Raw genomic sequence first — 26269 nt, forward strand, 5'->3', positions numbered from 1 at the left:
GTTTGCATCATCTGTACTTTTTGTCTATGCCATAGTCTAGTTTTCCTAGTGGTCTCTCTTCTGAGCAAAACCAGACCAATCCCTTTAAGTTTTTGTGAAGGATAGAATGTCTTTTAAGAAGGGGTGCCATAAGAACATTGGAAGACTGTTGGAATAGTTCAGTATTGACATCAGGATCTGGTTGGCAAGGATTTAAGATGCACATGGCTGCTTTGTGTAGCCTTTGTGCTATATTAGAATCCCTGTTCTATGATACCTTCAAATTAGGTTTATAGCATCTATGCTGCAAAGAGCAGGAGATAACTGATTCCACTATCTGCTACTGCAACTATAATTAATCAGCATTACAGTGTCTATTAAGCCACTGGATTCACATATTACATTTTCTTGTTTTTATTTGACAAAAATATGCAAATATAAAACCCAATGTATATGTTGTTTAATGCTGTGTGAACATATATATTATGACATTAAAAAAAACAAAAGGCTTGGGGGGGGAAGAGATTGTATGAAAAAAAGCAAGAAAATTTGTCAAATTGCTTGAAAGACATCTTTCTTGCCCGTGTCAGTGGTGGGATTCAAATATGTGAACAACCGGTTCTCTGTGTGGATGCCGCTTCTAGAAGTCCGTTCTGGACCTGGGCAACAAAAAAATAGCTACCGGTTCTGCTGACATGGTGCGAACCAGCTGAATCCCACCACTGCCCTGTGTATAAACAATTGTTTTCATAATGGTTGATCAAGCAATAACAAGAGGAAATGGAATTCCAAGTGCCAGTGAAGAATTTTTATAAATCAAACCTAACCCATTTTAGCTACATACTTTTGAAAGGGCACTTTGTAAAGGTGGTAGAGATGTATTGCATTGATACCCCTAGTTCACACACACACACACACACACACACACACACACACATCTAAATTTGTCAGGCTTTATTGTCTTTTATCTTCTCCTTTCTTTGTTTTCTCCTACCCTCTCTATTGTTTTACTGAACAACCTGCAGTGCCTGGATTGGCACATCGATCTAACAAACTCAGTCCACCGAACATTTAGCAAAAAAGTTTTAACCACAAGGCTTTGCTTTGTTCTGGCTTAGTCTGACGATGTACAGTACAGTAGCTAAGCGTTCTTACGGAACCAGCAGCCCCGTTAGCGCATTCAGCAAACACCGGCTCGCGTTGCGCGGCAGTGGCAGCCTCGAGACCGGAAGAAGCTTCCTCCGCTGGGCCAACAGTGGGCGCTGCCAGCTCAGCAGCCGAAGAGAGTCGCTTGTGTATGGTACCGTACAGTAAGATACTCGCCGGGTTGCTAGTCCTGGTTTGTTATGACGACGTCCTGGGAGAGGCCTCCGGAGCGCTGGGAGGCGCTGCGGGCAAAAGGGGGCATCGCTTAGAGGGGTGGGGAGAAGAAAGCGCTGCTTCTCGTTCGTCGGCGTGTGTGCGACCAGAAACGGGGAACCGGAGGGGGAGGACAGAGAGCGGCGGGGCAAGGGCGGCGGGCGGCCCGGACCCTGCTGCTGCCCCCCCTCCATTCGGCAGGACTTGAAGAGGAGGCTCGGAAGCGGATATGTCTGACAACGGCTTTGACCGGGCTCCCGGCGCTGGTCGAGGCCGAGGGGGTGGTGCCCCATTGGCCCCGGAAAGCGGGGCTCGCTTGGGAATCGGAGGCGGCGGCGGCGGCGGCAGTTTCGGGACTCCCGAGCAGCTCCTCAAGCAGGGTTTCTCGCGTCCTCAGGAGCCTCTCCGGCCCCCCAAGACTGCACCTCCGGGCAGCAACGCCGCCTCAGGTACCGCGTTCCGTCGCTTCGTTTGCCGTCGCCCCCGGGTCTCCTTCACTCCTAGCGCCCGGTTTCTGGTTTGGTTGAGGAAAAGGGGCGGCTCAGCCCGGTCTCGGCTCCAGGCTGGGCCGCTGGGAACCGTTTCCCGCTTGCCCGTCCGAGGAGAAGGCGAGCCCGGTGAGAAAAAAAGACTATCCCACCCCCCCACCCCCGTCCCTCCGTAATGCACCATTGGAGGCTGGGGCTTGTGTGGATTCTCGCCTTCTTCCGTCCGCTTCAAATGTGTCCCAACGCCCTGTAAGTTACTCGTCACATTCCTCAGTTTCGAGTCTTCTCGGATCTCTGCAGTTGTGTGGCAAAATACTACGCCCAGGTATCTCTGCTTTTCAAATAAATAAAACACGCAGTCTCCCTAATTTCAGCCGGGTCGGCTTTTGCTGTAGTCCTTAACACAGTACCATCAAACCGCATTTAAGTTGGGCATTTTGACATCGGTGTGCAATTTGTGTGAAATTTGGCGGTTTCATCAGAATTGGATCCAAACGTAAACTTCGAATGTGTATTGCAAATATTAGGGAGCAATTCCAGATACATTTTGGTTTCGTTTAAATATATCAGCGAATATAATGGGACTTCTGAATAAACGATTATAAATTGTAGTTGTTAAGTCCTCTTTGTGAAACATCTCTGCTCGTGGAAATCTGAATTCTCACCTGAAAGGTTTCAAGAAATTGAATTAATTAATTTATGAAAGACTATATAACCTCATTTTATTAGTGGTGAGAGGATATAGCTATACATATTGTAGGAAAATATATCTAGGACTGACTGGCTTCACTTACAGTCGGCTATTTTATTCTTTCCTCTGTTTAGATTGCCCTTTAAAATGCCCTAGAAAAGCTATGTAGGGTTGTAACAATGTGTCATTGATCTATATTTGTGTAACTTCTGGTATTACCTAGTGAGGTATGTATAATTTGACCTTTTCAATGCATGAAACCATGCCTGTATCTCATGGGAATATGAATATGAAGACTGTTAAATAAAGGACTAAATAACTTATTTTTATTTTTTGCCTTCCTGATGCTAAATTTTATGCCAGTTGGACATTGTTTTTCTCAATTAGTAGAATTTATTTTCAAATTTGTATATTGTTGGCTCTGTGAAATCCTAAACATGTGAATAAAAATACAAAAAAAATCCTAAACTTAATTCAGAATACTCAAGTTTAGGGTTGCATTAAACTTACTGCAACTATGTTTAATCAATCCCAAAAAAATTAATATAACCAAGTAATTCTGTTCTAAGCATGTAAAAGACATAAACTGAATTTATATTTAAAGCAATTTTACAATACATAATAAGACACTAAGAATAAATAGCAAGCCAGGTAAAAGCCATTTACATGTTGCACTCTGGTTGAGAAGCAAATTCTATTGAATTCATTAGCTTGTTTCTAAAATAAATTTGATTTGTTCACTTGAAAATGTTCTAGGCCACCTTTCATAGCTCTCAATAGTTTAAGATCAAAAATTAAAACAGAAATGATGCGGACTTCCTCATTTTTGTACTTTAAAAGGATATTATCAAGCTACAAATGTGAATGAAAAAGTCAGAATGTATATTTTCAATAAATGCCTGCTCTAGAAAAAACAAATTCCTTGGGAAGGATAGTTTCTTCAATTCTGTAAAATAACATACATATTTATGGCACTATTAAAATAATAATGAAATAATGTGCTGTATTAAATACAGTTAAAACAAATTGATTTTTAGAAAATAGTATCTATATTCCATACATCTTTTGGTTATTATTAATGTTTTGTTTTATCATTTTAATGTTTATCGGTTTTTAATGTTTGTAAGCAGCCTAGAGTTGCCTCTAGACGAGCTGGTTAGCACACAAATCAAATCAAATAAATAAATAAATAACATACAGTATTGCTCTTGATCCATCCTATTTGTACTCTTTACCCATTCATTTTAATAAATATTCATATCTTCTTGCATATTGGAAGGATGCTCAATTTTTGGCTTTTTTTCTTCCAAGATTGAAAGGTCTCAGTATATTTTAAATAATATTTAAAGCCAGACAGTATAAGGATCTGTACTTGGATGGAAGAGATAACATTTCAAAACAAAAATGTTGTTACCTTGTGATTACAGATAATCCTCAACTTACAACAGTTCATTTAGTGACCATTTAAAGTTACAACAGTACTGAAAAAAGTGATATATGACTGTTTTTCACACTTAACAACCATTGCAGCATTCCCATGGTCACATGATCAAAATTCAGATGCTTGGCAACTGACTCATATTTATGACAGTTGCAATGTCCCACGGTCATGTGATCAGCTTTTGTAACCTTCTGAACAAGCAAGGTCAGTGGGGAATCCAGATTCACTTAACAACCATGTTACTAACTTAACAAATGCAATGATCACTTAACTTTGGCAAGAAAAATCGTAAAATGGAATAAACTCACTTAACAAATGTCTCACTTAGCCACATAAATTTTGGGGTCAATTATGGTAATAACTCGAGGACTACTGTATATATTACCTGGACTATTTATCTTTTCTTTTCGTAAGGGGAGGGTGTGGACTCAAACACCTCAGGTGTTTCAGTCAACAACAACAACAAAAATAACATTTGCATTTTTGCTTGAAACTAGGAAAATAGTCCACTACTCAATAACTTAAATGTAAGGAAAGTCCTCTATTCTAGCTCGTGTGGGGGTCCTTGGTGCTCTCCGAGCTTGGGTGTTTTCTTGCAGACATTTCATTAACTATACTAGGTAACGTTATCAGTGCTCTAGTATAAGAATGACCCCCACACAGATACTATTGCTGGCAGAAATGCATGATGCTATTCTCCACTCAGTTCCAATTAGTAGCTAACATTACTTCTGTTTCTGTTTTCTGGCTCCACATCAGATGTACACAGGTTGAAGGCTGTAGGGCAGAGAAGTCCATTGGGTATTATTACTTTTAAACAATTCTACAGCAGTGTAAACAGCCTTCCCAGATTAGTGCTCTTTGATTGGAATTACAGAATTCTCAGTCAGCTTTCTGGGGGAGGTAGGAAGAACAAGTTATTTTGATTCAGGTAATCACCCAGATATTCTACCTATCCAATAATTCCTCAGTTTTGTCTTTGAGATGCTGTTGGAAAAGAGCTGCATTACCTTGCTGTACTAAATCATAAATCATTATGCACTATAATTTTATTTTGCAATTTTGAAGTGACTCTGTACTTTATGTACTTTAACAGTATGTGAACAGAATTAATGATGATGATGATAATGTTATAAAATCAGCTATTACTTGGCATTTTGAAATTGTGTTTTTCTATGTGAGTTGCAGATTTCATACTGAAGAACTCAATAATTTTCTTAAGATTGAAATCTGCTATAGATGTTTCAGTTAAGTTTGGATTAGAGTCAGGGTCACTGGGTTTATTCTACTTCATTGATTTGAAAATTGCAAAGAAATATTTTCTCTTAGGAACTTGGACTATAAGATTAGTACAACTTTTCCTCTGATTGATAGCAATTTTCATTTAAATTACCACAGATTCTTATACTGAATTCTAAAAATGCAAAAAAAAACAACCTGTATTTATAATTAAATGCATTTATTTAGGTGACCCCAGGCTGCTTCCAATATTAAAAATCCAAGCATAAAAACCCATGCCCCCACCCACATGGCAGCAGCAACACAAACCAAACCCTTGATTGGCTCCATCTCCATTCATGGACCCCAAGTCCATTGACAAAACCACTTATTCAGGGCCTTTCATAAAAGCAACAAGGTGGAGGCCAGTAGTTCCTCCAAGAGAATGATGTTTCATAGAGAAAGGTCCATATTCAAGAAAGTCTTTTTTCGTGTTCCCATCAAATGAATACCCTGATAGATGGGACCTGCAACATATCTTGCCTTTCCATCCTGGTGGTCTGGGTGAATGTAAAGGGAGAGGAGTGGTCCTTCAAATAGTCTGGTCCCAAGCCTTGTAGAGCATTAAAGGTGATAACCAGTATCTTTAATTGTACTGGGAAGCAGATTGTCAGCCAGTGTAGCTCCCACAAATGAGGTGACACATGCGCAACCCTAGGTTTATGCAAAATTTCAGACCACTGCATTCTAAACCAACCAAAGCTTCCGGATACCATCCAAAGGCAGCTCCATATAGAGTGCATTATAATAATCCAAGTGGGAGGTGACCAGGTTATGGGTAATTCTGAGAAGTTCATGTCAGTCCAAGAATGGGCATAACTGGCATGCATCTTGAAAATGGATGCATGTGAGATTCTTACAGCCCCCATCATATGTATTCTTGCAGACAGCAGTCTTTGAACAGAATTACTGTAACCTAGAAAACAGTATCAATCATTTCTATTATTATGGGCCATTTTTATAATCTCAGGAACCACTCCTTACTTTATTTGTATGAATGCTGTATTGATTTCAATAGAGACCTGTGATATGTAGTCATTTTCAACTCCCATTACTTTTTAACTTCAGAGTGTTTTCATTACTTTCAGAGGTCATTACTTAATTTAGTACAATCGTTTCCAAAGTTAGTCAACAATGAGAATATTTGACCAACTCTGGGGGAACGTTCTGTGTTCTGCTTCAGCTATCCTTAAAGGAGAAAAAAAAAACAATACATGTAGGATGAGTTTCCAACTAGTAATTTTATCTGTTACATTTTTTTTACTGGTGAGAACTAGGGTCATCCTGCCAGGGTGGCAAAATAGATGGGAAGGAAAAATATGTATGAGAAAGCTAATGCAAGATTGTATAAAGGGGTCAGGAGCAGAATCTGATTGAAATTAAGTAATAATTTCAACTCAATCTAAAAACGTAATCTTTTTTTTAAATTATAGATTTAAACAGTAGTTTATAAAATAAAAATGGAGAAATATTTAAAATCAAAAGCAAATCACATTAAAATATACATGAAAGATATATCTATCAATGGCTACTAGTCTTGTCCATACATGAATTACAGTTAGCGGCCTTTATTATATGCTCTGGAGCAACAGTGAAAATGGTATTATCTTCATGTCCTGCTCATGATCTTCTTTAAGACATCTGATTGGCCACTTTTGGTGCAGAGAATATAGTCAAGTAAATGCAGCTTAAATTTAGATAGGATAGATAGACAGACAGACAGACAGACAGACAGACAAAGATCTCCCACTCTCACTACTGTACTTCCACAATTCACACTATCATCCCAGGGTGGGATTTGATAGGGGGGGAAAAGGAAGGCAGCTGACTCAATTCCCATATAGTTAATTTTTTTTTTGTTTAAAAAATTAAAGAAGATTGCTGCTGCCTCACCCTCATTTTTAGAGATTCAGAATCAGTAAACAAATATGCTAGGAGAAAGTCCGCCAACACAGTAAGAGTAGAGAAGTAGAAATGCCTCACCATTCTTACAAAGTAGACTTAGATATTAGAAAATATCTGAGTACAATTGCCATCTAATTCAGGGATTCTGTTCACAGAATCATTAGAAAATATCAGATCAGAGAGTACCAGATAAGCACTTTTTCACTAGTAGCTTCAGAGTCACAGAACTTTCAAGGGGTTCTTGCCTCATTTAGATGTGCTATCAAACCATTTCTTGTTCCAGAAAACTTTTTTCCTACTGACTTTCTAGTGCTGCAAAACCATTTTGCTGAGGCAATACTTCTTAATTTTAATTGCTTTTTACTGTTATTGAGTTTAATATTGTAAAATATCTTGGAAGGAATTTATCACTAAGGATGAAGTATCCATAGTAAAAACAGTAAAACAATGAGTGAAATCCATTTCACTATTTTTCTGTTTACAGAAGCAATTTCCATTAATTCCAGGTGCTTTAAAACAACTCTTTAGTGGATTTTGAGGGTGTATAAGGAGGGAAGGCAAACATCCTGTCGTATATGAAGGTTCAACTGTTCAATAAATGCACTTAATATATTTCATTAGTTTATTTACATAATCTTTTATAATTACATATCTCCTAATTATTTGCTGAGCTAGTAATTTATAATGACAGACTGCATCTGTCTACTGCCAGAACAGATAACAGTAGTTTTAAACTGTCATATAGTGTAGCATATGAAAACTATTTAATTGGGTTTTGTATATTTTTTCAGAGCAAGCAAGACCTGCATCATTACCAGAGAAAAACAATTCGGGCTTAGCAGTAACTAAACCTCAGGTGGATGTGGCTCCAGTGGTAATGTCAAAGTTGTCAGTAAATGCTCCTGAATTTTACCCATCAGGATACAGCCTAAATCATTCTGTAAGTATTAAGAATTTCTCTCTACCTGCTCCACCTAAATAAAGTAATTTATAAATTTATTTATTTTTTAAATTAAGAAATGCATTCACTCTTAAAAGAACAACTATTTCATTCCCAAATTTTTCTTTCTGACATAGATTTAAAAACTAAGATGTTTAGAATTAATAAATGTTATTCCATTGGACCCTTGAATACTAAATTGAACATTTTAAGGATAAATTAATGACAATTAACCAATTCAAATTGATAATTATTTTTAGGAATCTTCTTCAGAAGATGACTGTGATGGATATCCAACTTCAACAGAATATGTGCAGGATTTTCTAAATCATCTTGCAGGGCAGCCAGCCTGTTTTGAAACTGAAATAGCACATTTTACAGAAATACTAAATGGCTGTGTGACTACATATGAAGCTTTACAAGTACTTGTTGAACTCATATATCAGCAGGTAATGTGTTGGGTGGCTATGGCGTTAGAAATTTCTGTAAATCAAGGGAATACATGGCCGAAGACCAAGTTATTTGAAAAACCCATTTCTGCCTATCCAAACTTGCTTCAACAGAGTGCACATGCTCCAGGTCCCTTCCTTAAAAGAGAGTCATCTCATGGGACTTAGAAGGTGGGACTTCTCTGCTTTGACACCTGCCTTATGGAATTATCCCCCCACCCCCGAGATTCAACTAGCCCCAATCCTGCTAGTCTTTAGGAAACTTTGAAGACCCGGGTTTTTCCTTAGGCATTAGGGGCAGAATGGAGTTCATCTTGTAGGTGTAACAGGGGTGTGACAACTATATAACCTTTTAATGATTATTGTAATTTTTTTATTTTATTGCTGTATACCTCTGAGAGTCCCATTTTTGCAAATTGAATAGTCATATAAATCTTTAAAATTAGTAAACAAGTAATGCAATCAAACCTTTACCTCAAATAATTAAAGGCTTAGAGCAAATGAGATTTTGAGATTAAAACAAAACTTGGCTGTGCAATATAAAATAATAGGGGGAAGCATATCTTTTGAATATTGAACAGCAAAATAATTGTGTACTTTATCTGCTTCAACACCTGACATGAAAGAATATTGCAATCTAGCATAACTGAGAATATTTTTGTTCAAGAAAATAAATGGAAAGAGTGTAGTAAACTTCTAGGCATTTTTTAGAAGAAAATCATCAGATAATCAGCTGTTTTTGATTAGAATCTAACCGAAGGAAAGTTTTAGTATATAAAGCAGAAGTAACAGAAACATGCAGGGAAAACAGCCATAATATCTTGCAAATTATTGATTTTAAAGAAAACTAAATCTGAAAGCTCTCACATTCATATTCAGGATGTCAAGAAAATGGATTATAATAGGGTAATAATAATAGCATTTTATTATGGAGAAAGTAATATGAAAATAGAACTTAAAATGACTGAGAAATCTTAAAATTTGAGTTATTAAAATTAAATTGTAAATAGTTCCAAAAAAAAAGATAGTTGAAGAAATTAAAGTGCTGAGAATGCTTTTTACAGAATCTGAAAATCACAAGGATACGTAGATAGAAGAAACTGACCATCAAGAAAGAGTGCATGGAGATAGTCCAGTTTTGTAGAGATGGTGTCCAGAAGGCTAAAGCACAAAACTCATCTGAATTTAGTGAAGGATGCTAACAATAATAAAAAGAGCTTCTGTAAATAGATTCAAAATAAATGGAGAAGAAAACAATGTACCAAACCCTCAATGAACATGACAAAAGAATAGCAAAATTCAGCATCCATTATATCTTGTTTTGAAAAAAGAGGATATGGATTCCATTAGGCAATTGTAAAGAACTAGTAAAAGGTGTAAATTTCAATTTGAGTTAAGGGAATACCTACTGGTTCTGAATTGTGTTCAGATTTTTAGCCCATGTGGATTGCATCTTAGTGTCATGAAATACCTGGATGATGATCTATCCAAACCTCTCAGTATCTTTGAGAAATTCTGAAGAATGTGTGAAGTGTCAAATGACTGGAAAGCCATGCAATGTCTGTTTTCAAAAAGAGAAAAAAAAACAGTATCTGGGGAGATTCTGATTCAAATTCTAAACCAGTATGTTAGTGTCTTGAAAACAATGCAGTCATTGCCAAGCAAATGTGCTAGGCGAATCCTTCCACCATCTTCCTAGTAGATAGTGGAAATGGAATGGACATAATGCATCAGGACTTCAGCCTAAGCATTTGACAAAATATCCCATGATAATCTTATTGGCAACCTAGTTGAAGATGGGATGGATGGGATGTTAGTTAGATCCTTTGGTGACTTGAAAAGTTTACAAAGAATGTCAATCATTGTTTTCAGAGAGTAGTTTTCAAATGGACCTGCCATATAGTTTGGTCATTAGATAAACATATTCCCTAATGACTCAAAGAGAGAAAGGGATTTTTTTTCACATTTGTGAATGGTATAAAAGCTAGGAAAGCTAAAACTTCAAGAGATGGAAACACAAAATCATCTTAATAGACCAATGCCAGGATAGAAGTTAGCAGAATGAGAAGAGAAAAAGGCCAGCTACCAGTTCTTTATGAAAGGGCAGGAGAAAGAAACCCAGGATTGTATCCAGCATTATATCTTTTTCTGGTATCATGAGGCTCTGTGTGCAGTCACTATGTCCTGGTCATCTCTCAGTTGGTTGACCACAACACACTCTACATTGAAGAGTATTTGGAAGCTACAACTGATGCAGAGCACAGCAGCACAAAGAGTTCTGGAGGCCCCTCGGGTAGCACATATAACACTGTTGTTGAGTGAGCTGCGCTACTGCAGGTCCAATTCAAGGTTTTGATTAATATCTTTAAAGCCCTTTATATGCAGGGTATCTGAGGAGCTATCTCATTCCAAAGGGATTGGCCTGTCCTGCTTTAGCAGAAGAAGACTATTTTAGATCCTGTCTGTCAAAGAATTTTGGCTCGTGGGGTCCCGGAGAAGACCCTTCTGTGGCCCCTGCCCTCTCCAATATTCTCCTGTCAGAGGTGAGGTCCAGACCCACCTGCCTGGCCTTCTGGAAGAGCCTTAAGTTTGGCTCAGCTGGATGGTCTGGGGTCTTGATTGGGGGGATTGCCATCTCCTGGGAATGATTGACAGGATAGATAAAAGATCCCCACCCGTCCCTTTCTGTGTCATCTGTCCTCTTAATTTTTACTTTCTATTTAATCTTAATTGTTTTATATCACTTTTTAACATTTATAAGCCACCCAGAATTGCTTCAACAGTGAGATGGGCGGCAATAAATTTAATAAATATATGATTGGAATCTTTAGGCTGGTAGAAGTTGTTCTTCATCTCATTTAGGATGCTGTGATTGCAGTAACATAATTTCACTTATTCAAATCACGTTCTGTAAATGTGAATGTGCCAAATTCCAGAGAAAATTATTATTAGTGTCTAAGGCAATCTTGGGATGTAGGGAAAAGGGCTGTAAACAAATTGAATTCAATAAAGATGGAAAGTATTTTGCTGAGAAAAAAAGAAGCACTGACAGTAATATCATTTCCAGTCATACAAAATAATCATTTCATTGTCTCATTTTGAATAGAATGCCCTGTTGTGGGCTCTAGACTCCTAAGAATAATGTGAACAATCTGAAAGCCAGTGCAAATAAAAACAGTGCAAATTATCAAGGTGTGTTACACAGAAGGCAGCAAAAACCTGTTTTCTGGAGTTCTAGGTGCTCTTGGCGCTTTACTGTTTGCCGACTAGCTAATACTGTGATCACTGATTAGCTAATATTATGATCATGATGTTGATCATGATGGGAGATCATGATATTAGCAATAGCACTTACACTTATATACCGCTTCACAGTGCTTTACAGCTCTCTCTAAGCGGTTTACATTCTCTAGTCATGTGATGAGACATCTGCAAGCAAACAGCCAAGCTTAGAGAGCACCAAGGATTCCACAATTCAACCCTGAGCTACATATATTCTCTTCTGATGGAACCTATTATCTATCAGTCCTGAGTGCAAGGCATGGAATAATGGTCTTATGTTAAAAGAAAACAGGTTTGGATTGAACGTTAGGAAACAATTTGACCAGAACAGATTATCTAGGGAGACCTAAGCTGCTTTCTCTGAATGTGATCAGAAAGAATTTAGACAGCCATCTGTCAAGGGCACTTTAATTTGGATTCTTGACCTAAGCAGAGGGTTGTACTCAATAGCTTAAATGCCCCTTTGAACCTCGTTTCTATGAGGGGAGTTAGGTAGGAGTACATAGGTGCCAATTCAATATAAATTTATGAAAACCTTCTTAGATATGAACGAGTAATAGGCTGGCTTTCTACAATGCTATCATAGTAAATAGTAGATATTAGGACAGTCAGTCTTGGTTTCTTGATTTGGTATCTCTTATAATAAAAAAACACTGATGTTTCTTAATATTGTCTCACTATCTATATAATCAAACCAGAAATAGATTGTTTTTTATTGATAAATTTTAAAATAGTATTCTAAAGGCATGACATCTCTCTAGCCTTTTACTATATAGGTAGTCCTCGTGTTATAACTGTAACGGAGCCTGCCAATCACGGTCGTAACTCATGACCATGATAAAATGGGTTAGTCACGTGATCAACCCAATTTCATGATATTTTTTGCAGTGGTCATTGAAAAAAAATCAATGGTTTGCTATAAGCACGGTTTTGCCATAAACGGGAAATGCTGATTTTTAGCAAAACTGTCATAAGCCTCCAGAAGCTGTGAATGCTCCAACACTGGAAGTTTTTAAGAAGAGACTGGACAGCCATTTGTCCAAAATGGTATAGGGTTTCCTGCCTGAGCAGGCGGTTGGACTAGATGACCTCCAAGGTCCCTTCCAACTTTATTATTATTATTATTATTATTATTATTATTATTATCCCTGTTCATGTGGCTGTGGAATGCTGCAAATGTCTGTAAATGCGGCCTAGTTGCCAAGTGCCCAAAGTTTAGTCATATGACCATGGGTGGGGACAGTTGGAACTTTGAATCCAGGTTGTTAAGTATCCCCTGAGTAGGTCCATTAGAACTTCAAATAGTTGCTAAGTGAGCAGTCGTAAGTCAAGGACTACTTGCACAAATATGTTTATCTTATGTAGGTATATCATTTAAGAAATTGGTTCTTTAATCTTGGAAAATGTCTGCTGCATAAATGTGGCAAAATAATACTTAACTGTGGAAGATAGTAATTGTAGAAAACGAACACTTAAATACCAAAGTTGAGGACATCTGCATATTTCGAAAATGAGAACAAAGAATATGAATTGAAAACATGAATCAACTAGGGAACTCATTTGAGATTGCAAAGCAGCATATGTTGGTAAATATTCTGTTGTGTGTTATGCTAAGTGCATTTGATTTCTATTTTGTTTCAGCGTGGGTTTTATTCTTTGTTAAAGGAAAGTGAAAATAGCAAGGGCAATTTCATTTCTCAATTTAAAAACAATTAACAATTGACATTCAGGGAAAGGAAGCTGTGTACCTGTAAAAAAATTAAATGTTTCAGGAATTCATAATGGCTGGGCACAGATTAAAAACTTTATGCTGTTGATGTACATGTTGGATAACATTGTGTCTTCACAATTGTTATTAAGTAAAAGTTTAGGTGATGCTAGTAATGTTCATGTAGGTATGTGCATGAGCTTTGTTTTGACTCCTTGCTATTTCCTGGACAAGTCCTTGCAAGATTTCAGATGTGGCTTGCCCTTGCCTGCTTCCTAAGGCTGAGAGAGGGTGACTGGCCCAAGGTCATCTGTCTTTCTGTCTAAAACAGGACTAGAACTCATGGTTTCCTGGTTTCTAGCCTGGTGTCTTAACCACTACACCAAATTGGCTCTCATAAAGAAGTGAACTAATAATTTGGGAGAATTCAGAAGTATTTAAAGGAAGGATAGCCTAACACTTAAGCAATCTTTTGGTTCCTGTCTCTTTATGAGAGAGTAAAAACTCAAAATTCAATTCTGAAGTCAAATACAACCTTAATGTTCCATTAATGACTATCTAGTTTTTATTGTGATATCAAGTTTTAGCAAAAATCCAGAGATTCACCACTTAAATTTCCTGAAACAGTATTCAGAATATTATCTATATTTGAAATAAGTAGAAAATATACAACCATCACAAAACTTTTGAAAATGTCTAATTCTGATTGTTTTTCTGATTGTTTTAAAAGGCTACATCTGTCCCCAATTTTTCCTATATGGGGGCAAGGCTATGCAATTATCTTTCTCATCACCTCACCATTAATCCACAAAGTGGCAACTTCAGACAATTACTGCTTCACAGGTCAGTACCTATGTATGTATTTGTGTGTGTGTGTGTGTAAATTTTTAAAAAAACCTTCTGATTCAATATTTTCTAGGAACTTTTCAAGACAATTTTATTCCAAAATTAATTCTCTATGCATTGTTATCAGTTTTAATTCATAAGATACTTATATCCTGTTGAAATGGAAGTTTGTAGATCTTGTATTGAAAGAAGCTGCCATTAACAGGAAACAAGACTGTCAATCTTGATTCTGTGTGTATTCTGCATTAGAGCTCTGCATACTTTGAAAACGATTCAGGGTATATGCTAACACAACATCTGACTATTGTTTCAACTTTTAAAATCATTTCTCATTTTGTTAAAAACAAAGAACACTTCTCTTCAAACTTGCTTCTTCCAAAAATATTATTTGAAATTTCAAAATAAAGAAAATACCTTTACTAAAAATGAATCAAACCATCTGCAAATTTCAGAGACGTTATCAGACATTGTTTCCATTATTGTAAGCAATGAGGAAGTTTGCTTGCCACAGACTAGGTGAAGCTCCTTTGTTCCCCCTTGAGGTCAAGAATCTTGCCATTGAGGACATGATCAAGTCAAGAAAATAAAGCCTGAGTTTGTCTAGAAACATGTATTTATTTTTTCAATTTTGAGACTGCTTAACTCCATAGTGACTCTAGGCAGCTTTCAGACAAAACATTTTAAAAAAATATATTAAGAAAAAAGAAGACAGAATTAAAAGAAACCCAAACCAAGGGGGCTCAGCCATCATCCTAAGCCAACATTTAGGACAGTGTTTCTCAACCTTGACAATTTTAAGGCATGTGGACTTCAACTCCCAGAATTCCACAGCCAGCAATGCTGGCTGTGGAATTCTGGGAGTTGAAGTCCACATGCCTTAAAATTGTCAAGGTTGAGAAACACTGATTTAGGAGAACAAACAGGTTTCTAGCAATTTGTGGAAAGTCAAAAGGGTGGGAATAGTACAAGCCTAGGGGGATGGATAGTGTTCCACAGGGTAGGAGCCATCACTGAGAAGACCCATTAGTTATATCAGATTATAATGAGCTGTTATAATAACATTTGCCCCTTGAAACTTCAGGTATAGAATATTCAGGTTTGTCATATGTCACACTTATGACAACTTACTGTTTTGAAAGTTTAAAGCAATTGGACTTTTTTTTTATGATACTCCAAAACCTGAATAACTTTCTTCAGCTCATATATTTGTCCAATTATATTTCTCTTTGATAACTACTAGGCTTCAGTATGGAACAGAAGGACATTGTGCTTGGATCTCAGTCTTCATAAAGAAAGGAAATAATCTATATTATAGTTCACCATTTTTCACATCTTAGTACTGCAGCTGAGGATTGGTAGGTTTGGAAATCACACCTGGCAGTGAATGAAACAGTCCATTCTGAAGTCAAAGTTTGAGAAATTTTGTTTCGTTTTATTTTCTTTTTTTGTTATTGCAATAAATCCTGAGCGTGAACTCAGTATTTCTGGGGTCCAATTAATTTTATCCAATACACCTCTCATGGATATTATCAGTTTTAATATGTAGTGGCCCTCAAAACATTAGAAAGCATTCCTTTGGTGTTATATTTAGCTATATACCACATATGGACAAGTTGACTATATTTTCCATCAGTTGATTTTTCCTAACTGGCAGCAAAAAGGCAATTATTTGATGTTTCATATGCTCAGTTAAATCATAAATTCAGCCCCTTATGGAATGGGAAATTCACTATTTCTTCTCTTTACACAATTCTGGCAGTAGTCGAATTCAAGTCCTCAAGAGAATTTCTCTAATTGTCTGAGGAATTATTTCCTCTGCAGTGAGGACCATTTCAAAGTTTCTGTAGTCTTTAGATAAAATATTTAATAATGTTCATTTTGGTGAAATGAAATATTTTTATTTTTTACCACACTATTAATATACCCTTGAAGAAAAGTAACAAATAAACAAAAACAATTGGAAATTTTTCAGATCATACTTAATTCCAGTCTTTGTGTCCTCTATACACACTCTTAATTTATCATATATTTTTGTACTAAAATGCCAGTTTTTAATTTGAATAAGTGAGAAAATCTACTGCAATACTGGAGATATTTTCTCTCCATTCCAGTGAGGGCAAGGCAACAACCAGCTTTCTGTTCTTTCTTTGGAGCAGTTACTGATAAGTCTGGGGAGAACCTCTGATGAAAAATCAACCACAGAGAACAGAATAGGCTACCTGAGAGAGGGGGGAAAGGAAGAGATTCTTTATCTAGTATTGAAGACCCACATCCTGATTTGTTCCTGGATGAAAGTCATACCAGATATTCTGCAGTGAAATGCTATTGCCCCTAAATACATCAGATTAAAGTTTTACATGGACCAGTCATTGTTTACATATTTTAGCATTATTCAGGGACTCAGCTGAGATGCTTTTTCACAATTCTGTCCTACGTAGTACCCTTTTTTACTGTGTTATGTAGGGCGTGGAAGGCTTTGAGAATTGAACCATCCACTAAATATGTTATTTCTCCTTGGGGGTCCCTTCTTGGTCATGTTAAAGCAGACAATTGATACGGTGGTGTTGGATGATAATTATGATGGTTCTTAAACTTTTACCATGCTATCAGGGGTAAAGGGGTTCAGAAATGACATCGCAAGCAACATGTCAAAGTATATAAAGATGAGTATTTAATCAAGTTGCATAATCTATTTGAACGTTTTGTTTTGCAACCATAGATCAGTTATTGGATAAATGTTAATCTTTTTCATGTTATCCTTTAACATCATATTTGCCTCAATTTATAATCACATTTTATGAATTTTGCCAATATAAGTATAAAGTTGTCTCTTTTAGGTGTCAAAAAGAATTTGAAAATAGAGATGGAGCTGCCAAAGGAGATGATGCTGTGAGGAAACGGTTTCATGCATTTGTGCTATTTTTGGCTGAACTTTATCTAAATCTAGAGGTAAAAAATATTTCTTTCTGATTGAATTGTTTCTTAAAATCTATAATTCTGGCCAGACATTTTGTAAGGAAAGAGGCTGAAGAATTAATCTGTAGAGTATTATAGCTCAGTGAAAATGGGAAAACTCTGAACAAATTTAAAATTTTATTAGAGTCTTTCTTATAATTTAACTTTGTTTTTAATTGTCATATGGCTGCATTTTTATAAAAAGCACCAGGTGTTCTTGCACTAATTTGCAAATAATTATTTTTTAAATGAACAATTGAATAAAATCCAGAGCATATTTTCAATAATATTTCCAAATATAAATTTTATTTATGGAGATTTTTATAATTTCATTACTTAACAGTTCAGAGGAAGGCCCAGAGATGTTACTATAAAAATGAAGCAGTAGTATGTTTATACATTTTATCCTGATCATTTTACTGCCAAAGCGCTAGCCTTCAGTACAACAGCCATGAATCAAGCTTTTCTACTTCACTAGAACCAATTATAGCATGCTACAGTAAACTTTTAAAGCCTCTTAGGTATAAAATTGTGAGTTCTCTCATTCAATTAAATCTAACAAGTAGTTAATTTATGACTTTTATTTATTCATTAAATTTATATGCTGCCGATTTTACTATCAAGAGTAAGTCTTAATAAAAGATTTTCCTGGCTTGCAATCAGCAGCTAAAAAACTTTGAACTGAGGAAAATGACATTCTTTAGGTAAAGTATTTCTATTATATAATCAGCTGTTCAATTAATATCAAAAAAATAGCTCCAGATACCTTAGTAGTAAGAACTTGGCATAGTTTTTAATTTTCAATATCGGTTTTACAAACCTTCATGAAAATATTATTTTTTATATATTTATAGGTAAAAGGAAGTAAAGGACAAGTAACTCGAGCTGACATTCTTCAAACTGGACTTCATGAGCTATTAAATACACTTTTTTCAAATCCTCTGGACAGCAATTTAATTTGTGCAGTAAAACTATTGAAAGTAAGTCCTTTCTATTCTGAGGGTTTTTTTGAAAAACAGTTGTGTTGATTATTAATAGAGCCTATTTGGGTGTTGATTAATATTAATATTAGTATAAATACTGTGGTGTGATGAAGTGTTCTGTTTACTCTGGGGAAATAGGTTCAGTTGTCCTGCAAAAATGGCAAAAATATTGCATTTAGTCCATGGACAGCCTGTGTCCTATTATAGGATATCCTAGCATTCAATATGCTGTGATAATCCAGCTGTACATCTCTAGCTCTGACTGTCCAAATGAAGCTGCCAAAATCTGTTCCCGTATCTGGATGTGGAAGAATAGGCTTCAGCCAACCCTTCCAAATATTAATGGCTGTAGGCATAATGACCAGAAGGAATAACCTTGAGGAGCAACCAAGACAACACTCAGAAGACAAAAGAAACCCGAATCCAAGACAGAAATATAATTGGACAAATTGTTTCAGACAGGATTTTCCATAGTTCTCACAAAGATAAAGGAGAAGTATATTCAGACTTGGGAGATTCCGTACCTTATAATAAAAGTAGTATTAGCATTCATAACTTTACTTTCCTACCCTGATCTACCTTGAAAGGCTTACAGTAGGTCTTGAGACCCATAAGTCTGAGAATTTGAAAGTTTACATTTTTGACTCTTGAGCTAGGCTCAAAATTTAGTGTGTGTCTCCTCAGTTCACAACACCTGCCAGGAGAGTGGTGACAGCCAGAAGAGCCAGGAAGGCCATTGAATAATTTTGAATTCTGTTGTCATTTGCTGGACCAGGGGGGCTTGCTCATGGTACTCACTCCTTAATCAATTCCCGTTTGGGTTTCTACAATGCACTGTACATGGGGCTGCCCTTGAAAAACATCTGGAAGCTTCTCTTGGTCCAGAATGTGATGGCTCAGATAGTTATGGGCTTTCTGTTGGTTATGAACACACCTCTACTTCACAAGCTGCACTGGCTTCTAAAATGCTTCAAAGTTCTGGATATCTTCTATAAAGCCCTACATGATATAGGACATAGTTATATGCAGGATTGCCCACTCAAGGGTTGTCCCAGATGCTCCAGTAAGACCCATTCTTGCTCCCAATACTGCCACCTTACGGGATCTTAGCAATGTGCTTTCTCAGTGGTGGCCCCTTACCTTTGAAATAAATTGTCCCCCAATACATGGTTGACATTGGCCCTTCAAACTGTTACAAAGGCTGTTAAGACCTGGCTCTTTCCCCAGGCATTTGGATCCAGATGAATGGAGCCCCATTAGTTGAGTTGCAGTGCAGTTTAATCCGGTTGCCATTTTATTGCTTCAGTTGTTTTTTAATGTATTTTGTTGCTTGTTGGGGGCGGGGAGGGGCAGGGTTTGTATTTGTTGTTAATTTTTGGTATGAGTTGAGCAGCCATAGGCATTTTATAACTATATAAATAAAAGCTTTGCAAGAAGCATAGACACTAATCAAAAAAAAGTTAGAAATCACAGTTCTTATCCACTTCTGAATGCAACTCACTTTTTCAAATTAGTTTAATCTGACAAATGTTGTCAGTCAATGCTTTTATTTGTTTCCCAGTTGACAGGATCAGTTCTTGAAGATGTATGGAAAGAAAAAGGAAATACTTATATGAATGACATAATACAGAAAATTGAAAATGTTGTCTTGGATGCAAATTGCAGCAGGTAGTAAGAAAATTTTGTGGTTTCCCAATTATCTTATACGATAAAACTATTTCATGTTATTTCTAATAGAATAAAAAAGAACAGTTCAATTTGTAACTGTCTTGCTCATTACTTACAAAAATTAAGTGTATGCTAAAATATCTGTCATATTTAAATAACACATCTTTCAATAAATTAAATATGTACAGTAAAAAAACAGAGGTTTCTAGGAAACACATGTTCTGCCTATTTTAAAATCTCCTTGCAGTTACTTTGAATAGTGACATAATATTATTTCTAATTTTTTAAAGATTAATACTAACTGTGTACTAGGGCACGGCTTTTCAACCTTTTCACTGTTTGTACCACTTTTAGGATATGGCAATATTCGAGTACCACCTAGCAAGGTGTCAAAAACTTGATGACCCAAAAAAAAACCCCTGTTCAAAGTTGCAATTGCACTGAAATGACTTATTACCATTTTTCACATTTATGACCATTGCAGCATGCCCAGGGTCATGTGATTTATATTTGGATGCTTGGCAACTGATTAATATTTATGATGGTCACAGTTTCCCAAGGTCATGTGATCCCCTTTTAACAAGCAAAGTCAATGGCAGGGCTGTTGGTGGCCAAGTGCTAAGGCAAGACTGTCTTCCCTCCCTCCCTGCGTCCCTCTTTCTCATTCTCATCTCCTTCTGAAAGAAGAATTTGAAACATCCCCCCCCCCTATTTTCCCTCTTCCATATATTCATCAAACAAGGAAAAGCCTCCAGAGACATAAAAGACAAACCACTGAGGGAACTAGCTTAAAAGGGCGCATTCCCCTTTAAGAATTAACTACTGGTTAGAAAGGAAAGTTAAGGAGCGCAGCCAGCACTTATGGAAGAAAAAAAATGTAGTAAGTACTGGCTGCTAGCTAAGGCAGCTTCCCCAAATGGCTCCATTCATAAGTAAAGGAATGCTATAGGCAAAATCCATTCAGGAAAAAAATACTTCAAAATCCCTTGCAGCAAAACTTACAGCTAACAATAGCAGAGCAATAGAAGCTAACATGAGACATCAGCCATCAGCCAAATAGAAATTGCCAAACACTCCTTAAGAATACAAATCCACATTGCACAAATCCCAGAATTTCAAAGTCACAAAAGCACATAAGAATGCTTCCACTCTCCATCTCCCTCCGTGCCTCACCTCCAGCCGATACTGCTGTTCTTCATTGCTGCCTTTCTTCATTCCTCATGGAGGGCGACTCCTCCCCCTGCTGCGTTTCTTGCCTGTTTGTTGCTGCCAGCACGGATGGCTGCCACAGAAGTTGTAGATCGGCTCATGGCCAGCCTGCTTGATCTCCTCTCCTCTCCCCCCACCATCCTCCTCCTCCTTTCCCTTCGGTGCAGCTACAGCTGACTCCGCCTCCTCCCAAGGCTGCCTTTTTTTCTCTCCCTCTCCCGCCCAAACTGCCTCCTTTTATAGCCTCTCCTGTCTCTGCTCCCCTCCTCCTCCTTTCTCTTCTGAGTGAGCCGGAAGTGAGCCTGGGGCCTTTGCCTCGTCCCAGCCACTCTGCAGCTCCGGAGGACTCTCTCACAGTAAGTCCTGCGCTGCGCTGGCTCGTTCCTCCCCCACTACAGTTGGCTGAGCAGGGCCGCGTACAAATTCCACATGCTAATGAATCACAGGTGGTACGCGTACCACCAGTTGAAAAGCCCTGCACTAGGGTATTGTAATGAACTCACAAGGCATTGCAGGATATTTTAAATTTTTACAGTGTCTGTTTGCAAAGCTGGATTTTGCAGCATCCTATCTTTGCATCAGAAGGGTGCCATGAGCTGACAAAGTAAAGCAAATAATAATATGAGAGTTTCATATATTCCTAAATAATTCTACATTCTAATTCCATATTCATTTTATTGCTATGCTTAGACCAAGATGAACTTTGCAAAGTCTTTTGTGTTATTCTCTATAGGCTATGATTTTTACTAGCCCTGCATTACACCCTTAAAGAAACTTCATTTGTCTTTAGTCCTGCAACATCAAAGTGTCCATGATTATCTACTTCTTCTTTCTTATTTGTTATGGAAATCAGCACATGTTAAAAAATCTATTGCTTGTCTAGACCTTGCCTAGATAATTAGGCTATTTCTCATGTATGAATGATTGCCTCTAATAGATATTAGGGAAAGACCAGAACTGCTTTTCTCATAACTGTTAGAGTTAAGAAAATGCTTACGCAAACATTTCAGAGAAGAAGATACACTTAAAGAGTGATAAGGAAAGAGGCTAGAGTTCTTGAACTCAGCAGAAAGGACAAAATCAACAGAAGTGCTAAATTTAAATAACCGTTTAACCAACCTAAACAATATAGGTTCTTCAATGCCATCTGTCATATTTAATATCTATACTTAATATATGAGAATACTGATAACAAAAGTTGTTCTTTGACAATGCATTAGCATTAAATTTTATTTACATTTTGAGAAGCTATAATAAACTAGTTAGATGTATTCTAGTGGTAAACATTATAATGATTTTTATTTTCTACTTTTCTGTTACAGAGATGTAAAGCATATGCTATTAAAACTAGTAGAATTGCGATCAAGTAATTGGGGAAGGGTACATATTACTTCAACGTACAGGGAAGCAACTCCAGAAAACGATCCTAATTACTTCATGGTAAAGTATACTGACATTCTTCTTCCATAAATTATTCCTGAGATAGCTTTACTGAAATAGATACAAAAATGCTAAAGCATACAAGATTAAAAAATAGTAACATAAATAAATAAAGCATATTTTAATTCTAGAATGAACCAACATTTTACACATCAGAGGGTGTGCCTTTCACTGCAGCAGATCCAGGTATGTTCTATTTACTTTGCAAAAAATAGCTAGTTAATTAAATTTAAATTTTATAGCTATCAAGGAAGGAAGACAATCAAAAATAGAGAACGTTATTAAAAGTTCTAGAAAATGCTTCCTATCTAGATGGAATTCTAATGTCATGCTAGTTTCGTTGTCTGCAGTCACATCAGCAGCATATTGAACCTATTGCTGTTTCTGTCATTTGTAGACAAATTATTAACAAAGATAAGTAAAACCTAGAGATACAAAGTTTTGTGACAGATCATTATGGAGAAAATCCATCTATATGTAATCCTTATTTAGGGACCTCAATTGGGACTAGCAAAATAGTTATTAAACAAAGCTATTGCAACCGTACTTATGATCTTACTTCAGTTTTCCTTTATTTTACAGACCTGTAAAGGTCTTAAATGTGAAGATTGGTCACAGATTACATTTTCTTCACAATCATAACTGCAAAAGGTCGCTAAACAAGGACTATATGTATGGGATTGCTAAGAGTTGGCACTAACTTGGTGACAATCAGTCATTGATTGCTGTCAGTCATGCTTTATTCCATACCCTCATCCTACATTCAATGTAGTCCTTTTTTCTTTGTATGACTTTTCACAATTGTACTCCTTTGCTTAGCACTTAGTTACTATATGGGATTGCTAAGAGTTGGCACTAACTTGGTGACAATCAGTCATTGATTGCTGTCAGTCATGCTTTATTCCATACCCTCATCCTACATTCAATGTAGTCCTTTTTTCTTTGTATGACTTTTCACAATTGTACTCCTTTGCTTAGCACTTAGTTACTTTTGTCTAATTGTTTAAGGCACAGACCATGTCTTTGCACTTTATTTGTGCATTGCAGACTTTTACTTTTGTTGGCAGTGAGAATACCTTGCTACAGTACAATATATTGCAAGTTCTTTAATGGGGAGGTATGCTGCTTAAGTACAACATTATTTGAAGAAAAGCCAGGGGGAGAGAAAGCTCATGATAAATAAGCATGATGAAGTACAATAAAATGATACTTTTAAGCAAATTATTTCAATATGCCAATAGAGCTTACATAAATTATGTTTGCCTATCAGATACATATCTATAATATCTTTACTAATAGATATAGTAAATAAATAAGCTTGGATGTGGTACTTCATAAAAATGTTGATATTATAGATTACCAAGAGAAGTATCAAGAACTTCTTGAAAGGCAAGATTTGTTTCAAGAGTGTGAAGAAAATGGAACAGGAGCTGAAGACCAGTAAGTTCTTGTTTTAGTCTAATTTGTGATGCAGAGTCATTTTAACTTGATCATTAACTTTCCTACATTGGTTATCACTTTTCAGAAGTATTTTTGTCAAAATTTATCATTTTGAAAATACTTTAGTATTCTTGAACTTTTTGTATACAATTGATTGCTTCTTTCAATTTTATTTACTGATATGCTACTGAATTGTTAAATTAATACCTTAAGAGATCTATAGAGCTCTTTTTATTAATTGTTGCTTTTGAAAAGAACATTTTCATAATATTTTAGGCCTTACAGCAAAAAGCTACTTTAAGATTATTATATCTGTCTTTCTGTTCAGTTCCTTATCTGATCATTAAATGCCTGTTTATATTTGAATGTGTAGCGGAGACCTTAGCAGCTGGAATGTAGGTGGTTTCCTCTTGGAAAGAATACTTGTTTTGCACTTAGGAATTTAAATTGACCATTCTTGCACATAACTGTTGCTAGCATTTATAAATGTGAACTTTTTTGCACTTAAGCAATTTAGACTTAGCTTGCAATGGGAACTTGCCAGTGTTCAGCTTATACCAATATAGAATCATAACATCAATACTGGTATTTATCTTTTTATGATTAATGTTTTTAACACTTGAATTTTGAAAAATGTGTATTTAACATGAATTTTATTGCAGATATTTTGATGATGAAGATGATGAAGAAAAAGATGATGAGATGGATCCAGAAATCGAAGAAGCATTTGAAAAATTTTGCTTAGAATCTGAACGCAAGAGGAAACAATAAGTTTTACATAAATATTGTTTGTTTTTTGAAAAAATTAAAACAGCATAGAATGGACAATAAGTAAACAAATGGAAAATCTTTTAGTCTATATCAAAGGAAATTAAGTTTTTCCAAGTATGCAATTTTCTTCTTGTTAAACAGAGTCTGCCAAAAAGAAGCAATTGTAAAGTGAAATTCTATATCTTGAATAATATGTAAATATTATAGTTTATTTTATGTACAGTTAAATAAGCAGTGTTTTTGCTGTAACAAATTTATTTGGCGCATCACATTAATCTAAAAGTTCAACTTAGATTAAATTTGTATTAAAAGTTCACACTTTTCTGAAGTAAAATCCTTTCAATCATAATCCATTTTGATTTGCTTTTGGAATGGATTTGTACATTCTTCCCTTTGGATAGTTTGTAGCATCCATCCCACATTTTTAGGCTCATGAAGTTGCCAAAAATTTTCTTAATATTTTACAAATCATGAAAATTGTAGCAACCCAGCAACCATTTGGAACCATGCACAAAAATTGGATTTTCAAACAGCTACATCGATGTTTTGGTTCATCAAAGCCGTCTTCAACATTATTACTGAGTTTTAGATATCATATTAGTAAACTTCTGAACTATGGGTTTAGATGATCAGAAATGTGTCATGCTTATTTCTTTACCCATTTCCATATTAATACTTCCTGCTTTAGCCATTGTTTATTCTCAGGCTTATGTTAATAAAACAATGATTAATGCTAATCAGGATTACTTTAAAATGTTGGTTAACAAATCTGATTTATCAGGTAAAGAAGAAGGTTGCAAAGTCCCCAAAAATCCATAGTTCAGGATACTTTCCTAAACCCATAGATAGCAGCCTAGAAATTCTATGGCTCTGACTTTGCTCATGTTTGCAAAGGATAATTCAATTTTTAGACTAGCAATATTTGGCCCCAAGATGAAGACTTGCTATTTTAGAGGTTTCAAAATGTAATATAATGTCTGAATTCAGCCATTTCTGCTGATTTTCACTTTGAAGTTTAAAAAAGTTATTTTTAGTTCAAAGTTCATAATTTGTGTCTTTGAAATGCATACTAAAAAGAAAGCCCTTGTGTCTCTTTTTAGTTTGCATCACATTTAACAAGTAAATTAAATTTGTCTATTGTCTTTCCTTTAAATCATTTGTTTTTTTCTCTCTAAAATTTTGTCCAGGATACTTTTAACATTTTTATTCACTATTTTATATTAAATAGATTACCTAGAATCTTATTTCCTAACACCAAATGTGTTGAACTTCCTGAGCAGTAGGTTAAATAACTTATATAAAGACATAAGTTGTAAATATGTATGTAAATAGTGCTGTTTAATATTGCACTGTTATAACTTGGTACAATTTGTGTCTGTTAAATGAGTTAGTATAAAATTACATCTTCTGGTTGTTTAGCTTTTAGTTAACACCATA

General features: G+C 36.0%; 1 protein-coding gene across 1 annotated transcript; it reads left to right on the top strand.

The window, feature by feature from the left end:
• The first annotated feature begins 1567 nt into the window (after positions 1-1567).
• On the top strand, positions 1568-26269 carry PAIP1 (poly(A) binding protein interacting protein 1). The gene is made up of 11 exons (XM_015819968.2): positions 1568-1787; positions 7933-8081; positions 8342-8530; positions 14251-14363; positions 17204-17315; positions 18176-18301; positions 19866-19972; positions 22504-22621; positions 22753-22807; positions 23977-24061; positions 24724-26269. The coding sequence occupies exons 1-11, from the start codon at positions 1568-1570 to the stop codon at positions 24830-24832; spliced, it is 1383 nt and encodes a 460-aa protein (XP_015675454.2). The 3' UTR covers positions 24833-26269.

Source organism: Protobothrops mucrosquamatus, unplaced genomic scaffold, assembly GCF_001527695.2.
Source record: "Protobothrops mucrosquamatus isolate PMUCROS unplaced genomic scaffold, P.Mucros_1.0 scaffold1035, whole genome shotgun sequence".
NCBI classification, from domain to species: Eukaryota; Metazoa; Chordata; class Lepidosauria; order Squamata; family Viperidae; genus Protobothrops; species Protobothrops mucrosquamatus.

Coding starts and splice junctions, on each gene's coding strand:
- PAIP1 (XM_015819968.2), top strand. CDS start 1,568: ATGTCTGACAACGGCTTTGACCGGGCTCCCGGCGCTGGTCGAGGCCGA. Junction 1,788..7,932: donor GGGCAGCAACGCCGCCTCAG/GTACCGCGTTCC, acceptor ATATTTTTTCAG/AGCAAGCAAGACCTGCATCA. Junction 24,062..24,723: donor GGAACAGGAGCTGAAGACCA/GTAAGTTCTTGT, acceptor ATTTTATTGCAG/ATATTTTGATGATGAAGATG.